At 31.9% G+C, this 20,988-nt stretch overlaps 1 protein-coding gene across 1 annotated transcript in view; it reads left to right on the forward strand.

The window, feature by feature from the left end:
• LOC127717890 (protocadherin beta-14-like) overlaps positions 1-20,988 on the forward strand; it is a 32,929-nt gene that overhangs the window by 9,214 nt on the left and 2,727 nt on the right. The window contains exons 6-16 of the mRNA XM_052223752.1: positions 263-431; positions 1,799-1,932; positions 5,282-5,459; positions 7,120-7,278; positions 7,654-7,794; positions 11,792-11,914; positions 15,252-15,440; positions 16,289-16,482; positions 17,592-17,960; positions 19,365-19,719; positions 20,487-20,527. Of these exons, the coding sequence (XP_052079712.1) occupies positions 263-431; positions 1,799-1,932; positions 5,282-5,459; positions 7,120-7,278; positions 7,654-7,794; positions 11,792-11,914; positions 15,252-15,440; positions 16,289-16,482; positions 17,592-17,822 (1,518 nt within the window). The 3' untranslated portion in view covers positions 17,823-17,960; positions 19,365-19,719; positions 20,487-20,527. The remainder of the gene's footprint in view (positions 1-262; positions 432-1,798; positions 1,933-5,281; positions 5,460-7,119; positions 7,279-7,653; positions 7,795-11,791; positions 11,915-15,251; positions 15,441-16,288; positions 16,483-17,591; positions 17,961-19,364; positions 19,720-20,486; positions 20,528-20,988) is intronic.

Below are 20,988 nucleotides of genomic sequence, written 5' to 3' on the forward strand. Positions count from 1 at the left end.
TGAAAGCTATCTATAGTTCAAAGCCAACTACAACTACTAAAAAACTCATTCAGTGTTCAGTGTAAAGACGTCACAAACAGTCTTCATTTCTCAGTCCTTCTACGCAGACTTTCAATAATCGATTTTATTTATCGGTCTATAAAAGTATATAATATGTATCAGATGAAGACTAAAATTGTTTGGGTTAGGGCATTTCTAGGATTAAAATTAAAGAAACCTCAATCGAATCCACCGTAAAAATCCGAAACATTTAATGTTACAGCCACCTGTTATTACAAGTTTGGCTACAAGTAGTTCCACCACTATATCTGAAGACCTAACAACAGAGACGTTATTGCATACCCTCATTGTAACAGACTCAACGCCTACAACTTGCCAGCTAGATTCTCCTGGAGTTCCATTTCAAATTAAAACTATATCTGGCAGTACAAGTAAGGTTTTATAGAACTGATTTATCTTTTTCCACTATTCTTTAATAATTACCAAAAGATCTCTCACCCATATTGGTGCATAAGAAGAAAAAATGTTCTTCCTCTTCAGACCATAATGATGTTGGTTTTATTTGTAACATATTTAGAGGTTGAAATATCTCTAACTTTCGTCGATCTCTGTACATATTCAGTATATTTATTACATTGTTTGCAATTAATTTTCTTTATTCCAATCAAAATGAGCAGTAGAGTGGAGGTATGGTGAAGACCATAGTTTGGTTCATGAAATTACAAAAATATTAAAATGATCCAGCGCCCTTGATACTATGTTAACTTTATTGATTGATAAATTTGATAATATAATCTGGACTTTTCTGTAAAATATTTTCAGTTGGGTTGTCACTTAGACTTCTATGTCGCAAAAGGCACTGATAATTTAAGACGGCAACAGTAGTAGTAATAATATTACCGGTACCAATTTTACTGCATGTTAAATGCGTGTTTCCACAAATAATGTCCCCTCAGTGATGCTCGAGGCAAAAGTATTTGAAAATCCTAAAGTGTACAAATACATTTAGACATAGTTTGTTAAAGATTTGATTGAATTTCATATATATAATGTGCAATAATTCCAACAGAAATGTCTACATTGAACCCCAGAACCGTTAAAGGTTCATAAAGGTCCTCAAATCTTTATTCCACAGTCTTTTATTACAATTTGTTGATACATGACATTTAAAGGTTCAAGCCCTTCGAGTAAAAAAAAAAATAAATAAAAATCATACAAAAAAAAAAGATACAAAAAAACCTTTTCATCGACGTCATTTGGATTCAGTTGGATAGTTGTCTCATTGGCAATCATGCTACCTCTCATCATCTATATATTATCACCAAACCAGTCTGTATATTATGATACTGAAGCTTAGACAGTTGTTAGCTATGTATTCATGAACATTGTGCCTATAAAAGTAAGCTTTTGATCCATTTTAATTGATGAAAAACCGTCTGTGTTGAAATAAGTCGAAGTTTTGAGTGTGGAAAACGTATAACGGGATTCAAAGTTATGTGAACATTTAGAAAAAAAAGCTTTGAGATTCCATAGTATTCTGTTGTAATGATATCTACCGTGATATTAACTCTATGAACATTTGTAATTGTACAAACCATTAATTTAAGATGTTATACATATTGTTATGCTGATAAACACGTTGTAAAGTATGAGGGATCTGAGATCTGATCGCTCTTTATAAAGGTTATTATAGAAAAGCAATTCAATTGCAACAAAAACAGTTTAATGTTACAATACTTTTTATCTATAAGACTTTCATATCTGTATTTCTCTCTTATGTCTGTTATTTATTCTTCAGATTATGGTATATTTCTTTCTACTGGTGCATCCATGGATTACGACGCACAAAATGCATATGTCCTAGATTTATCTTGCACCGATTCTTATGATGCGACAAAGGGCATTTTTACCGTGTATCTTGTTAGGAATGAGGTGAGTGAAGAATTCTCTTATTTATCCAAGATTTCTATATTCTAACTCGTCTATGGAAGATTTGCTTACGGGGAAATAACGTCCGTGCTTTACGTTGTTCCCGATTAATATAGAAGAATAAACTGTTAGTAGAAAAGGCAATATCTTAGCTTGCATTAGAATACATATTCCTATCAAATACTTGTCAATGAACAGATTTATGCAAGTTTAAAATTTAACTAAACACTTCAAAAAGGATTCATTTTATACAGTTATTAAGTAGCGGTCACCAAAGTCACATCAAAGTCACACTGACGACTGTATATCTTCTGCAATGATGACTTCTGTACCAATACGTTTAACAAACACGGTAAACTTGTGTGCATAAGAAAGTAGGCAGTTGCTGCTACGATAATATCAATCGTTGTGTTACCATTTTTTTTAGAGATTTCCAATAATATGACATTACTCGGCATAACCAACCTATCTGAACATCGACTTCATCTGTTTTGCCCGTTGAATACATATACTTTGTTGGAATATATGTTATTTAAAATTAACCCACTTTTCTATTTTAATCTTTGCATATTTGTTTCATCTGAATTCTGTATAATTTTATTGACAACATCATTCAACGTGGGAATACATAATCCAGTTACCGGTAATCAAATGTACCGATCGATACTTGGTCATTCCACTTGACCCTTATATTTAGTACTCAAGGGTAAATTTTAAAACTACTAAATAAAAAATAAGTTTGAAAAAATTAGAATAACAAAATCTGAAGCGAGATAATATTCTTTATTTTTGATTCATACTAGTTATAAGGTTGAAACAGGAGTTCATACACGCCGGAATGTAAAAGGTGTACACGACAGGTGTACACGACTTACCTCTCTTTTAGCACATCTTTTAAATTATTTCAGACAAGATACCTTTGTGTTAGGTCGAAATTGAGATCACTGATGCATTTGTTTGACAGTGCTTTGCCATCCTTTTGTACAATTTAATCAAATGGAATGAGGATCACTTTCAAAAAACACAAATGATTCCACTTTACCATTTTTACTGAATCAGTTATCATTGTTAACTTCTTGTCATTAATTATATTGATGCATGGATTCTAGGAATGTCTAGTTGTGTAATATAACGTCATTGCTCCAAAAAAATATTTTATGAAATGCTTGGCGTTTAACTTTAACTCTGAAAACGGACATGTTTGGATCATTTAATTGCAGTTTTGTTACGAAGGATCTTTCAGCTTTATGGCCAACTTTTGATATCAAGGGGATATAATATTTTCTGGTCAATGATTTCTTCCTGTTCCAAATTTTAAACTGTCAAAATTAGGCTTTGACCCGGACTAATTGGTTCACTGAATATGGAAATGTGATAATGTGAAGAGACACATTGTCTTATGGCCACTTATTCTTTTTTCAAATGTTTTCAATAACCATGTTCATGTTTTTGTTTCTTCAATATTCAAAACCGCCTCGGTGGTCTTGTGGTAGCGTGCTCACCTCAAGTGCGGCAGGTCATGAGTTTGAATCGAAAAATGACTGCCTCTCTGCTAAGCACGCGATATTTAGGAGTAAGAGCAAATGTTGATCCTTCCGGAGTCAGAATAATGTGTCTTTGCATGGTTACGTGTCTTCCTGCGGACTTTTACCCTGTGAACTAAGATATAAAAAAAATGGTTCAGCGTGTCAGCCTTGTACAAAGTCGGGTTCATATCCGTCTTCTCGTCCTGAGTATGCACATTCAAAATACATATGAAATAAACACTTGTGGTCCTACATCATGTTGATATACTTATATACTTAGCGTTGTGCAAAGTTGTGATCTTCTGAATTACGTTTAATATAAACACATCGAAAAGAAAAAAAACACAATAATTTATGAAGAAAAAAAAAAAAAATTCGGTGACGACCTATACATTGCTAATCAATAAAATGGATAAAATACTATAAGTTAATGTACTTAAGGGGTATAAAACATTTTGCCTGGAAATGTTTTTAATATTTTTACTCATATAACATTTTAATCTGTCATTTCCGTTAAACAACACAACACAGAACAATCCTTAATGCAGCACACCTAATAAAAAAACCTATATAGGGATTTTGTTATATATAAATAATTTTATAATAAATGAAAAAAAACTTGTATTTAGAAATTAAATGAATGCGATAGTTTTTATGTCAGTTTTCCAACATTTATCAAGAGACAATTTCTGACAAACACTGATTTCGACATTTCTGAATATGTCAGAAAAATATACTTCGAAGAAATATTTTCCCCAAAAAAATATAAATATATAGATAGAGAGACGAAAAAAGAAAGAAAATCGAATAACCACAAAAAATAAAGCACGGAAAATATAGAATAATGGAGCGTTCAGCTGCAAAGTATATTGAAAAATAATTGTCACAATCAAACCATGAAAGATACCTTAATTAAACGTATGATAGGTAAGGGCGTGATCTTTAACATATATCAGTGAAAATTAAGGTGGGGGATCTGAAGAATCACGTGATAAATAAAAATACCTGATTTCTATCATTTTACATAATTTAGAAATTATTTAATAAGGATGAAATGTAAGTGTAGGATTTTAAAAGTCTTGGAATGTTTTATATTAATTTGAGCGACGTATTTAAAAAAAAAATGCATGGGTTGGCAATAAACCGTTCCCATTAGGTACGTACGTCGAGTTATGTACGTGTGTCATTTTTTGGAAAATAAAAATGTGCTTTGTCTCTATCATATACGGTTATAGGTCAAAATAGGGGTAAACAGAACGAAATTGTAGACTTAAATTCTGTGTGGTTTGGTCATAGTGTTTACAGTCAATATTTAGAAATTGAATGCAGGCGTTTTCAGTTCAAAATGTCAAGTTTTTGGGTTTTTTTTGTTGTTTTTTTTTTTGTTGTTTTTGTTTTTTTGTTTGTTGTAAATTACGTTATATATGTACGCTTTGCATCTTAACGGATGAGTTGCATTTTCGTTACTGTCTGTATTTTCTTAAAATTACATGTAAAAAACGAACCAGTACGGAAATAGGAATACGTATTACTAAAATGCATGTATTTTTTTCAAAAAACCTTAATGTCTGCTGTATATAATCCTCATAATAACTGATATCGAAACTGATTAATGTAATAGACAACATGAAAAAATCATTGCAAAATTCATGATCCTATTTCGATCAATAAAAATATTAATAACGATGATAATATAGATAAAATCAAAGTTACATCGTCTAGAACTTTTCTTAAATTTTCTTAATCCTTTTTGACCGTTACGTCATTGATAATCAACCATTTATATCCCATTGTTACTTTTTATTCTATTATATGATTCAATTTAGCCTCCAACAATAAATGGATTACCAAGAGCCTCAGATATACAAGAGGATGTTATTGTGGAGACAACACTTTACACCTTCTCTGTAACAGACCCAGAAAGTACAGTTGTGACATGTGATGTCACAGCAATTACTCCAAATACAAATATTATGTTCATCAAGCCATCTCCAAACGTTAATGGTAAATATATGTGTATGCAAATGTGTAAAGGACAAGTCTTAAAGACATGAGAATTAAGTAGAGAACAACATCAAAATACGCTGTTGTCCTGAAACATGGTTTTCATGCCTCTAAAATATACGGTTAAACTCTTCGGAGTATCAAGTATCACAGCATTGTATACCGACAAAATTTTAAAGATTGCATGCGACGGCATCAACTTCCTAATCAATTGACGAACTATGTCCTAATTAAATACAACACTCTATGATAAACCGGTTATTACGATTTAAAAACAATTTTAGTTATGGCACTAAGAATAGTGAATGTTTTATTATAGAATGCACTTATAATAGCCTGTGATTGCATAATACTGTCTAATAATGATAATATTCATGACAATTAGCAAATTATACTTTTATTGGATAGCAAAAGGTTAAATATGACACGAAAACAATGTTTTACTACATTTATTCTTATCGGCTCCATTTGTGAGCTATCATATTGTAATAATGCGGGATTTGTTACGCTATGATACATTAAAAAAAATAATAGCGGTTTGACATAATATGAAATGTTTTAAGCTCAAACGCTTCACTCAATAACCAGAATAGCTACTGCTTTACGGCTTATATTTCCGATATCAATAAGGTATAAAATTAATAACATGAACATTTCTTTATAAGTGATTCTGTGTCAGGATGAGAGATATTATTTTATCCCAATTGACAAATATCTTTCATTTAGATAATTTGAAAAAAAGATAGTATTTGAATTTTGATACTGTTTTAAATCACAATTGTGGTTGTCAAAATAGTTATCGAAGTATAAAAGAACGAATATGTAGGTCTCTTACTAGTGAAGAAATGTATTGATATTCTCGCTCACTGCATTCGTCCGAATATAAAGTAATTATATTCTATAGCCTTCACAAAGAACAAAGATCTAATGTATGTGTGTACTCGCGATAACCTTTAATTCTATATCTTGTGTAACAAACACAACACATTATAAAAATAATCTTCATAATTACAAATACAAATGCACATTAAATTATCCGTGAAAAAACGTGTCTCTTCTTTAGGCTATAGCGAGAGTCGATGGTCAGAAAGATGACTGCACGGGTTTTAAGTGCAAACAAATGGCACATGGGGAATGTGTCAAAGAGACAACAACCCGACCATAGAGCAGACAACAGCCGAAGGCCACCAATGGGTCTTCAATGCAGTGAGAAACTCCCGCACCCGGAGGCGACCTTCAGCTGGCCCCTAAACAAATATGTAATACTACTTTTTGATAAATATTCCTAAAGTAATGAACATAGAGAAGTTCTCGCTCGGACACACACTCCATGTATAAATAACAATGAAATGTGAAATACTTCAAAAGACTGCTCTTCTGCATCCTTGCAACACGTTATGGTTAACTAAGATCTTAAATCGAATGCACAGCTTAATTCTATCGGTGAAGTTAAAAAGCTTATACAAACTCCATTACCCGCGAAAGTTAAGTTTTAGATGTATTCATCTTATTTGACATGCTCGCATACATTCAGTACTGCTACATGTTGCCAACTAAGTCAGAAACGGGGATTCATGTCATCTGTTGCCAATTGTAACATCGGTAGGGAATAATAATTATAGTTATAGCTGTATTTGTATAACATTATCTTCTTCTGCAGAATTTGACATATTGTTGCAGTCAAACCCTAGCCTTATATATGATGTAGTTAGAACATACAGACTCGATATTCAATGTAGCGATGGTCGACGGACAGATACTAATGTCTTCTTTATGAATGTGCTGCGTAACAAACCAACTGTGTTTTTGAATCTCCAAAGTAAGGGAGTCATAGATATATTTATTAATGTCTTATCAGTCTTGTCTAAAAGTTGAAAGAATTACCAATATTTCTGTTAAATCAATAAAATATGAAAATTCCATTTTATACATTATTAGTCCTTTTAAACTTACATATAATAGTGACATTGAAATTTGCTACTTGCTAAGCAAATACGTACATATAAGTTGGAAGTTCAAAAATATTACACAACGGAGAAGAGTTATAAATATTATAAAACAGGAATCCCAACACTATAAAAATGTTACGTAGTTTTGGATATCAATAACTCAGTTATGATGGTTTTTTTTATTCTCTTTTAATTGTCACCGTGATTTATGACAAAACCAGATTTTCTCTAATGTATATTTGCAGATATAACAACAGTGTCGAGTGTCGCATCTTACATTGGACAGATTGTTTTTGATGTTGACATATCTGATCCAGAAAATGACCAAGTCCAGTTTTCTATGTTTTGTGTACCGTCAACCAATTGTCCATTAGAAATATATCACTGTAAGATTTAATGGAAACAAAATGGTTGAAATAATTAACCATTATTTTTATATAGCTTGCTGATGCAAAAAACATACTACATAACAATTATTATGCAACTAATTTAAGAACAACGTAGTGACTACTTAACACATTTTTGTCGAATTAGTCTACCAATTATCATAGACCGATATAGTAAGTTGAGACTCCAATTAAGTCATATATTATTTGTATCTTATAGTCGACAAATATCAACGTATCTTTGATATTATTAAAGCTTTTACGAACTAGAAAATGTTTGTGGTAAAGTCTCACTTTTTTGTTCTTTGTACATGATGTTATAGAGAAAGTCCAAATAACTGTCCATTCCTGGGAAATAATGGAGCGGAGTAGTTATAAACTCACTAGTGAGTTCTTTTTATAACAGCTGCTTTAAATTGGGTTGATTTTAACAAGAAGTCCATAGTAGCTAGTGTCCAAGTTTGGATTATGTCACGTCTGGACAGTGAGGAAATTTTTCTCACGCAAAACACATTTTCACAAGAAACCAATGACGATAACTTGGATTTATGTAATTTTTTCTTGGGATATGATACTACTACTACTAGTGAAACATATTCAGTTGCATGTTCTGATATTTCTGAAGACGAAGGCTTTTCCAATCAAAAATTAACACAGTCTGACGACGAATTACTTATAAATGTCTCAAAAATTCAAAGTAAAAGTCATCAACCATCAACTTCAAGATTTCACGAGCCAAAGACAGATAAAGAAATCGAAGATATGCAATCAAAAATTTTTAAAGTAAGTAACTTATGTTTGATATATATGTAAACAGACGTTTTGTTCAAATCACAAAATAAACAGTAATACTAAATCATGAGACATTGTGCGTGGTTTGTCATCATTTAGGTTATGAAATAGTTGCCACTAGACGTTAAGCAATCAACAGTTAGTCAAATATCATGTTGATATTTTTTCGATTATACTTATTTAACTAAGAAATAAATAACAGGACCCATTTAACTCTGGAAATGAAGAAATAAAAGAAAAATGTAAAGCAGTCTTCCTTTGTGCATGATTACATCTTACAAAATGATAAGGATCAGTTGTATGCTGTGATAAAGTCTTCTCGTTCATCTGTACATCAAAAAAAAAAAAAAAATACGGAAGCCTGCGTAATTTTCCTTGTCTGTATTGAAATAAATATTTTAGTTTGATATTTAGAAATTCGCAAATGACCTTTCACATAAGATTCGACCGGCCGTCAAGTTTTTGTCGGTATTTTGTCACAGTCGGACTAAACAAAAGTTTGACCATTATCGCCTTCTTATTTATACTGCTTTTTTTCTTACTTGTGCACAAAAAGAACATATATTATACAATACATCATGGTAAAACACAAACAGTTCTTAACCAACGAATTTACAGATATGGATAGTAAGATTAAGGTTCGGAATTTAATTTCCATTTGATACTTGATTACAGCCGGACATACAGAATACGGTTAAATACTACATTTCTGTATCGGGACCTATTTGGGAGCAATGTATAATTCTATTGTTAGATATAAATAGTGACATAAAACAATCATATATTTGCATGTCCTATCTTCTTGTTTTTTTATTTTTTGTCTTTTTTTTTTAGGAATTTCGTATTGTCAGATCTTTGACAGTTTGTGTTAAGTTATTAATTTTTCTAAACTCGGGACGATATGAAGCAGTTTATTTTTGAAAACTGTATATGTTGTCGCCTATCTAGATATCTTTTATATTGTATCGTTGGGTTGCTGTTTCATTGATGTATACACCTCGTCTAGTTTTATTCATAAATTATTAGAAAAAATTCGTTTTATAGACATTTGTTTTTTAGTCGTGTATGCTAACCTTCATAAACCAATTTTTTAATATTGTTAGGTTGCTGTCTCGTTAACGTCTACCCTAATCATACTCTTTTATAATTCAACTCTCTTTACTGATCAAGGAAGGTGTATATCTCTCTCTTGCTTTCGCTCTCTCTCGCTATCGCTCTCTCTCGCATTCTCTCTCTCTCTCTCTCTCGCTCACAACTGCAATATTCGATTAATATTATTGAAGTATAGAGTAGATATGTATTTTCGCTGTGTGTTTGCTTGAACATTTATTATTGTTTTTTAATGTTGTAGGTTTGCTGACAGTACCATGAGCAAAACCAAGTTGGCAACGACCTTATTCAAACAATTGAAATATACCAGAAATATTAGGGCGAATGATCCAAATGTGGGACTTAGTCCAATTTGCGTAGATCTGGCTGAAATGTCGCTTGATGAATTGAATTATTCCATTTCCCGCTTTATTTGTGAAGTTCGTAAAGCTGATGGAACTGAATATCCACCAGATACGCTTTATTCTCTAGTTATTTGTTTACAGCTATGCATGGATACACTTGGATATTATCATAAGTTTCTATCTGATTCTAGCTTTATTCAGATAAAAAATTCCCTAGATAATGTAATGAAATTACGAACAGAAGTTCGCGTTCCTAAAAAACAGGCCGAAGAAATTTCTTTTGAGGAGGAAGAAAAGTTATGGGCAAGCGGTTCATTCGGATCTGATAACGCTCGTCATATATTAAATACGTTAGTCTATTTAATAGGTTTAAACTTTGCGTTAATGAGGTGGCCAGGAACACAGAGATTTAAAAGGGGGAAATTCAACACAATTTCAAATAAAAGAAAATAATTGTTCAAAGTGTTTGATTTATAATGAAGCAAAATCGAAGGCAGACTAAGGAGGTATCAAGCATAAAAACTTAAAAAGAAAATCTGTGGTGGCATATCAAAATACCGAAAATAAAGCTAGGTGCGTTTTGAATTTGTTTGAATTGTATGTTCCCCACTGTCTACCGTTTCCAAGGAAAGCCGATGCGTTGTAATTGAGACCTTTGAAATTCCAAACGGAATCATTTGGTATACTTATCAATTTATTGGTAGACATAGCCTTGCTAACATTGTAGCTAGCATTTGTCAGGAAGCAGGTATAGGTGGTTACCGCAATAACCACTCACTTCGACCTTCTGTCGCAACTAGGATGTACAACGCTGGTGTAAATGAGCAATTAATATGCAAGGTCACGGGTCATAGATCGAATGCTGTAAGAAATTACAAAGGAACAAATGAAAAACAGAAAAGGAAAATCAATTCCGTTATCCAAGGACGAACCGATAGTGAAAACTATGATTCCGGAAAGTTTAAAATATCCAAATCTGATGGCAATTCGTCAATTACATTGAATATTTCCATGAAGTGAAGTGTAATAGTTCAGTCAGTATTGTGTTTTGATGTTGGAAATGACCGAGTATAGTAATAAATATGCAGTGCTCCTATATTCTTCTTTTTTAGTTTCAGTCGTCATGTCCCCTTGACATCGATACAAGAAACACAAGTGCAGATGTATTCCTTGTTTGATGTTTGTAATCACTTGTTACAAATACATTTTTTATTTTTATTTCCTTCTCTTTCACTTTTCCTATAAAAATACGCAGTAATATGGAACATTTATTCAAAAGGGGGTTTTAAGTAAAATTACTGCATTTTGATAGGAAACAATGTTAGAGGGGACAAATATAAATATAAAATGTACTTGTGACAAGTCTTCTAGGTAAATTGTTGTCATCGGTTACAAAGTCTAGGTATTAGTCACAAAGCTTTTTCCCTCAGGGTATTGCATACGCCTAATAAAGACGGACAATAGGAAATAACTCTCCATTCCTGGAAAATAATGGAGATTAATAACAATAGATTTACGTCACAAGTGTGTTTTAATGTTTATTAAAACAATTTTTCAGCAATTCTGAGACACAAAGTAATTCTTTCGTCATTGCCAGAAACAGGTGTACTACATTTTGATAACCTACTAGCGAAACGTACCACATGAACTATTTTCATTAATCGAGAATTTTATCCACAACTTAGTATTAAGTAAAAATAGAAAAAAAAACTTTACTATTTGATTTATATATATTTTTTTTTATTTTATAGCTGGTGAAATAGTACTCAAAAGGTCAGTTGAAGGTGAATTTGTACCAGTCTATGATGTATATGTTTATGTGACCGACGGAAGATCGACAACAGGACCTAGGTCACTGACAGTCCATGTCTTAGGTAATGCATACATGTATATCAAAATTAGAAGATGTGTAGGCCAATATTCAGAGTTTAATCTACTGGACAATTCTAAAATGATTGTCATAACAATCATCTTTGTATTTTAAAGCTTGTACATCAACATTATAAACCTTTCGCTAGACACGATTTTTTGTTGCGTTTTTCGTGGGATTACTGCCTCATCGTGATCATAGAAGTATACTCCACATTTTCCTTTATTTAAATTATCATGAAAATATAATCATTACGACATATTACCTAGTGCAAGATCATAAGACTTTTAGTCGTAACTTCAGTATATATAAATACATAAACATCCACTCATACATCATGTAATGTGTTTTGTGCGTCAACACATTATCGACATGCTTTCGCGGTCTAGCAGAGGACGCTTACTTTGTCGACGCAACCGGTTTCGCTGCCGAATTCCCTCAATTTTTTTTCGTTACCTTGATTTGCATCTTTTTAATCGATTTATTAGACTTGAACATCGGTAAACTACTGTTGCCTTCGTTTACAATCCTTGGTTAAATTGCATAGGAAAGGCATAACTCAAGTGGTATAGGGCACTAAACTCCGTGCGCAGAAAACTCAACGATGTCATTGAAGCAAAGGTTAAAATCCCAATAGGTGGACGGAAAATGTTTTCTACAGCAAGTTTTTATATCTTGCATTGTTTGGATAAATTGCAGAAGAGGTATTTAAATGATAATAATAATATAGGTATTACAAACCTAGATAACGTCGACTAGAAGATATCATTCGACTAACGACAACTATATTTGTTCAAAGTCTAGTGTGTCGAGTGGTCTAGTTCGTTTGACAAAGTATATGTTGATTTGCCACGATGTCGCAGATGCATGGGTTCAAATCCAGTTTGATATGATAATTGCAAATGAGCAGATCTAACATTCTTTGGCTAAATTTCAGAAAACGAAAATATTTATTTTGTGGTGTTAAGGTGGTACCCAACACCTTGACTAATATTAATTTGGCTCGTTTAATTTTCCTAAAACTTTGACAAAATTTTTACTTTGACCCTTTGACAAAAATATAAACATTTCAAATAATTTGAACCAACCACTTTATCAGACAAATTTCATTGGTTATATAGCAGTTTGACAAACACTAATTTTGATCATTGAGAAGCTTAATATTTCCTTAACAATACAACGTAATTAAAACGTTTAGCTGATTTTTACAGAGTTATCTCCCTGTAGTGTTAGGTACCACCTTAAAAAAATCATCAAAGATACCAGGCTTATAATTTGGTAAGCTAGACATGCAATTTGTCTACACACTCAATGGCGTTCGAATCAAAACAGTTCGTGAAAACGGCAAATCATATACGGAGAGCATTAAAAACTGAAATTTAAAACAAAATGGTTTATACCATAATATGAAATAATCCTGGATTATCCGATAGAAAATATCAGTCGTATAATTGTCACACATATAGATATGTAAAATTAAAAAAAGAGGAAATATAGTTGATGTGACTGCATGACTGGTATTTGTCACCCTTAACGATTTACCTTAGCTGAATTAAGCTATTCGTTTCATGTCCCATATTGTGATTTAGATCCTAACGTTTCTACATATTTATACATCCTTGGCTTAAGATGTTTGGGTCGCAGTGTTCTAGAAAAGCGATTCGACCACATAAAACATATAAAACATATAACGACTAGTGTTTTTCAATAAACTAAATTTGATAAGTCTGGGATACATGGTCCGTTTAGGTGTTGGTTTTAAATAGCTTGCTATAACCGTGAAGACTCTTACATTGTCTTAGGTCGCGTCTTTTATCAGTTTATCATTTGCTTTCCGACCTAGTTCTGAACTGATGAGACAAGCCTTTTTCAACTATTTTTTTAAAAATCTACTGTAACACAACTTGTACAGATTAGGAGGAGGATTGGGGGTTCACAAACATGCTTAACTTTAGGTTTTTATCTTATATCAGACCATTAATTTTCTGTGTTGAATTATTTAATATTTTAATCTTTTGATATTTTGCTATACTTGGGCTTTTTTGTAACTTACTTCTGGTATGGGTTTAGCCTATGTTAAAGGCCTAACGGTGACCTGCTTGTATTTACAATTCCTGTCTCTTTGTGGCCTCATTACCAAAAAGTTATCCCATTGGTAATCGTACAACCTGCAGTACAATGACTACATTTTCCTCTTAACACTATTTACAGAATGTAGGTTTGATATACAGTTTTGTCGAGCCTGCGACTTTTGTCGCAGAAAGCTCGACATAGGGATAGTAATCCGGCGGCGGCGGCGGCGGCGGCGTTAGCTAACTTTTTAAAAGCTTTGTATTTTAGAAGGTGGAAGACCTGGATGCTTCATACTTTGTATATAGATGCCTCATGTTACGAAGTTTCCGTCAGTCACATGTCCAATGTCCTTGACCTCATTTTCATGGTTCAGTGACTACTTGAAAAAAAAGTTGATTTTTTGTAACGTTAAATTCTCTCTTATTATAAGTAATAGGATAACTATATTTGGTATGTGCGTACCTTACAAGGTCCTCATGCCCGTCAGACAGTTTTCACTTGACCTCGACCTCATCCCATGGATCAGTGAACAAGGTTAAGTTTTGGTGGTCAAGTCTCAGATACTATAAGCAATAGGTCTAGTATATTCGGTGTATGGAAGGACTGTAAGGTGTACATGTCCAACTGGCAGGTGTCATCTGACCGTGACCTCATTTTCATGGTTCAGTGGTTATAGTTAAGTTTTTGTGTTTTGGTCTGTTTTTCTTATACTGTATGCAATAGGTCTATTATATTTGGTGTATGGAATGATTGTAAGGTGTACATGTCTAGCTGGCAGGTTTCATCTGACCTTGACCTCATTTTCATGGTTCAGTGGTCAAAGTTACGTTTTTGAGTTTTGGTCTTTTTTTCTAATACTATATGCAATAGGTCAACTATATTTGGTATATGGAAATATTTTATGATCTATATGTCGGTCGCACAGGTTTTATTTGACCTTGACCTCATTTTCACGGTTCGTTGCTCAGTGTTAAGTTTTTGTGTTATGGTCTGTTTTTCTTAAACTATAAGCAATAGGTCAACAATATTTGTTATATGGAAGAATTGTTAGCTGTACATGTCTGCCTGATTTGGTTCATCTGACCTTGACCTCATTTTCATGGTTCATTGGTCAATGTTTAGTTTTTTTTGGTTAATGTTAAGTTTATGTTACAGTTGTAATAAAGCTTTATATTTAAGACTATTAACATAATATCAATGATTAATAAAGAAGGCGAGACATTTCAGCGTGTGCACTCTTGTATATTATATCTCTGTGTTTATTTCAGATATAAATTATGTTCCTGTTATAAGGAATCTTCCTCTACCTTCTGCATTGGTTGTTTCTGAAAATTCCGCTCTAGGTTTGAGTATATTTAAAGTATCAATACAGGACAATGACGGGTCTGATACGCATACATACTCTATGACGTCATTCCCTTCTGATGGAGTTTTGTACTTTGACATTGATTCTGCAAGTAAGTTGTCTATTCATCATTTATGATGATACATTCATTTTAAAATTATTTTTTAGTGCCTTTGGACATATTTTAATGTAACTAACACGTCCTTTCATAGCGATTCTTCAATAACATCAATGTTTATATTTAAATTGTTTCAGCTACTTTTTGGTTCCTAGTTTATGAACTTTCAGAAACTTGATAACAATTATTTGCTTGCTATTTCACGTATATCCATTTATGAAAATAAAATTGAAATTCTCGCAACTAATGTCAAAAAGAAGAACATCAATAAAACACTACCTTATATCGGTAGTTTTCTTGTATTTCATGGATTTGTTGTCAGATGCATAACACTATTATTGTCCTTTGGAAAGTATTGTTACATTTGAATTTCAGAACAAATTTGAATTTCAAAAAAACAAAAGAAATGTTGAAGCGATAGCAGTAAATAACGAGTCATAAACAAAAGTTTTACATAAAAGAAATTAATGTAAAATAGTACATATAGGGTGTGTAACGATCACTTTATCTAGTAACAAGCCGCCAGTTCACATAGACAAATATTCATTCAATTTTTCTATTACTTCGCCATCAATGTTGTAACAAATGAAAATTAGGTTAGAAGAGACAACAATTGCATCGGTGCTTAACTATTGGGACTAAGGTTTGATACGTATGAATATAAATTGTAATATGAAAAAAAAATTACTATATAAGCTCAACCATATAGTAAGGATTTATTCTGATTTGCGATAACTCATTTTTGAACTATGCAATACAACTGATGTTTGATTTCATGTGAGATTAACCTCAATAATTACTATTTAAGCGTTTTAACGAGTGATATATATATTTTTATTAAGCTGGACTTATCAGTGTCTCTGCCACAACAAATGTAAATTATGAAGCCGTATCATCAACCTCTTTTACTTTCACAATAACAGTATCCGACACAAAGGACTCGGCATCTCAGAACCTTACTGTCACAATAGCTAATCAAAACGAAGCTCCCGTGTTTAAAAAGACATCGTATGTACTAAGTGTTGATGAAGGTCTGGTATGTATTCAGAATATAATTTTCAACATTCGAGATAACAATGTGTACCCGATAAGTTTAACTTTTATAATAATAATATTAAGCTCTTAATCTATCTAAAATGTTTATAATGTAGCAAAATAAAACCTCTGCATTGTGTCTTTTAAAACCACGGTTCTTTTCTTTTCTCTTTTTATTGCTTTTATTGTGAACGATTGAACTAATATATCTTTCGATTCCTTAAAATAGATCTGAATAATGATTTTGGCGAAAATATGATTCGTTAATCCGGTTGCCTCATGCAATAAGAGATTAGAATCGAAACGAGAAGGACAATATTAACTACTGACATGCAGATATTTTACCGAAAAATTGTATTAAATACATATCACCTCCAAATACACAATATTGCGTGAACTAAATTAAAATTAAATAGAACGAATCTAATTAAGAAATATTTAAAGCATTCATGATCAAGTTGAGTTTTCAAGTAAAAGTTATTTAGCAAATTGTTGAACAATTCCAATATAATTTAATGTATTAAATTAGAATTGTATCTCAAATCGATCAAATTGGTAGACAAAATCATAATCCATTAATTTCTTTTTTGCTAAATATGACGAAAACAGAACATATTAATATTAGATAATATATAATAAAGTATGCTTATACGATTTGGACTTCTGAACACAAAGTAAGACAATAAATATTCTGTACAATATTTTTAACTTATATTTGATAATTTTTAATAGCAATCTTATTTTAGACTGTTTTGGCTATTTATTTTACCACTTTATTCAGTATAATTTTATTTTGATTCATTGATATATATATTCCACTTTTTTGTAAAAATTTCCACATTATTAATCCTTTTATCTAGAAAAGTTTTAACACTTAAATATTTATTTTGTGTGTTCATGTTTTATATTTTTATTAATGTCTGTGTGTATATTTCGTTTAACATGTGATGTAAAGCGCTTTGAGTAATATTATTTTAGATTTAGCGCTATAGAAAAATTGTAATAATAATAATAATACAAGAATCGACATGCTTATAATTTGTTTAAAATGAAATTTCCAATGTAAACTATTTTGAATGTCATATCCAATATGTTACTTCAATTTTTAAGGCTGGTACCGTTTTAGCTGACCCTAGTTACTTGTACCAGGATGAGGATACTGGTGACACACATAAGTTTTCTATGGTCTGTTCATCAAATGTTGGATATTTTTCGATAGCTCCAACAACAGGATTCATTAGTCTAGCTACTGATATTGACGTAGATGCTGTCGGCTCTGCCACATCTTATACATGTACAGTTAAAGTGTCTGACGGTGCTTTAACCGATAGTGCGTTTTAACCATTAATGTTAACAATATAAATGACAACACGCCAAGGTTTTCCAACAATTTGTTTACATATTACCTGGATATAAACTACGCTCTTAATACTGTTTTCGGTTCCACGATTGCAACTGATGCCGATACTGGCACATTTGGTAAGTGCCATGCATTTTGTAGAAACGATTTAGTAAATATTTGATTTGAATTTACCCGTTGTTGAATTCATAACAACATTTCAAGTATGTAACACATAGCTTATCATACGAAGTGAGATTTCAAAAGATTCATGTAAACTATCAAATTTATATAAGTATAATCTAGAGGAGTACAAAATGAGCTTTCTTACAGACTGGGCTGTCGTTTATATCTAGTTTTGAAACATACAATTATCTCGTTCGTTCTTACTTTACCATCAATCGCCATAGAAGTCAAACTGACAAATGTATTCGGGAAAAATTGTGAGGAAATACATATGCGAAAGAACTGAGGTGTTAAAACTTTTCATCTCTAATCATGCATTGCTGAAATATAGGTACACTATATAGACAGGATGAAGGATCATAAGTTTTTTTTAACTGTATAGCAATACATATGAAATTATGTTGGGTTTTTCAAATCTTAGGCAAATATATCTGAATACTGTAATTTGACAATAATGCACAATCAGCATCTGCTGAAAACATCTTTCAAGTTACAGATGAATCAGATGTATAACATTATGGAATATCTCTATAATTTTACACACTAGTGAATTAAACAAAATATGTATCCACATTGGTACAAGGGTCGCAAAGCAGTAGTAGCCGAAGGTTTATTAAGCTAGTAGAATATTATGTCACTTTTACATATTTTAATATATTTCTTAATATCTCATTAACGATACTTTAGTTGAACTAGCTCTTGGTAGAATTGGTTAAAAATTTAAATGACGGGCCCAAAAAATACTACCGTTTCAACTTAGATGAAACGTCAGTTGAGATATACAACAATTGAAATACAAAATAATACCAATGACGGAAAGATAAACAAAGTGTTTTACTAAGATAAGCTATCGTATAGTGGAATCCGTGTTTATTTCTTATAAAACATTGTAAAACTCAAATTATATACAATGTTATAAAATACCGATGATATTTGAAAGATTTGAGATTGTAAAAGAAAGGCGAAAGATACAAAAGGGATATTAAAACTCATAAGTCGAAACAGAAGCTGACAACGCCATGGTAGAACAAGTAAAGAATCTAAAGACAAATAACAGCGTACAGAATACAACATAGAAAATTAAAGACTGAGCAACACAAACCACAAGTGGTATTGTAATATTTTAAAAAAAATCAATGAAAATTCTTATTGCAAGGAATGCCTATACCCACCATTGTTTCTTTATTACTGTAAAATTCGGAATTCCATGTATTAAACAAGACTTGGTCTTAAGTGTATTAAGTTTGGTATAAGTCAATACAGTTGTAGCTTATTCATCATTATTTAGTTTACAATTCCAACTAAATTGCAAAAGTTAAAAAAAATATATAGTATACGCATATTGCTTTATTTTACAGGAAATTTCATTTATAGTATTGACCAAACGTCTTTAGGAACGGAAACATTTGGAATTGAAGCAAATGGAGATTTGTACTTAAAGAATTCTTTAACCAGTTACGGTTATGGTTCTAGTATCAGCATTACCGTTCAGGCAACAGATACCGGAAGTCTTCAAGGGACAGCAACTGTGTTCATCGTTATACCACAAACTACAACAACCACAACAACGACAACAGACCGACATATTACATTTTGGGAATATCCTGCTAATCCAGCGTGGGTTATTGTTGCGGGTATTCTAGGACTGATAATCATGGTGTTGCCTTGTTACATGTGTTACAAAAACAAATGTTCTTGCACATGGAGAGGAAGGTATGCCCATTTCGGACTGTAATTTGTTCTCTAGAGAACAGTCACACACAACCTTTATTATCTAGTAACTATAACCCTGTTCGGAAAATGGGGAATACGCTTTTATCTCGATGTACATCCGTCCGGCTGTTAGTCCGTCCCATGAAATCCGAGTTTTCTAAAATTTATCACTCATCAACTTCCTGTTGACTGAATACATATATATTCTTACAAATAATGGGCATGTATGAAATTACCGTGACATATTTCGCAAGCTGTACAATTCAGAGCTTAGGTAAATTTGGTAGCAAAAGACTAATTCAAATATTATATTAATAACAGGAAAGCCTTTAGATGAACTTAATGTGGAGTGCATTCAAACAATAAAAATATAATGGATACATAGTTTGTCACATTTAGACAAGCAATATGACCGTTATGTGGCGTAAAACAAAATTTAAAGCATAGTTGATTAAAGCAATAACTTTTAATGTTGAAAAGGGTAAGAAGATGCAAATAAAAGACAATATTATTTGTTTTATTCGAAACAATAGAAGGACGGCCATCTATGTAAATATGACGACTACGCTGAGTGAATTAATTAACTAATTAAATTTCACCTGACAAAAAAACAAACAATGCAACAGTATTGTATATTAACAATCTTTATTGTTTGTTAAAATAAATACACGGTATTGGTGGAATCCAGATGGAAGAAAGACACATTTTCACTTTTAATTCAAGGTTCCACAGTTTAAAATTTTGACGTATAAATATTTCATTTTCAGACCTGGTGACTATCATGAACGAGTTCCAGAACAATCTGAAAGTAAGTGGATACTAAATTTCTATTTCAAAGATTGTGAAAAAAGTATGAAACAAAAATAAACTTATCAAAGAAAATGTATTACCATTATTATTAACCTTTGTAAGCATTGTGCTATTTTTTTGTCTGATCAACTAAAGGATCAAACCCGTGTGTTTGGCAAAATAGTCGATCTCATACCTGTGTAACAGTTATTGGCATGCAAGTGATAGAAATATGCGTTGGCGTTGTTAGTCGTTTTAGATAATGTGTGAAAGAGGTAAATATAGAACCCACTGTTCTCGTAAGACTATCTCTATAACTACCTATATAAATTTTCTGATATCGATGTATGATTCCTATTTTATTGTGCAAGTCTACGACTCTAGATCTCAAATAGTTTACAAAGACAAAGGAATATAATGCTCAATGCATTAAAACTATTAAAGATGATAACATGTATGCAAAAAATAAAAGAGAAAAAG

Source organism: Mytilus californianus, unplaced genomic scaffold (assembly GCF_021869535.1).
Source record: "Mytilus californianus isolate M0D057914Y unplaced genomic scaffold, xbMytCali1.0.p SCAF_1, whole genome shotgun sequence".
NCBI lineage: Eukaryota > Metazoa > Mollusca > Bivalvia > Mytilida > Mytilidae > Mytilus > Mytilus californianus.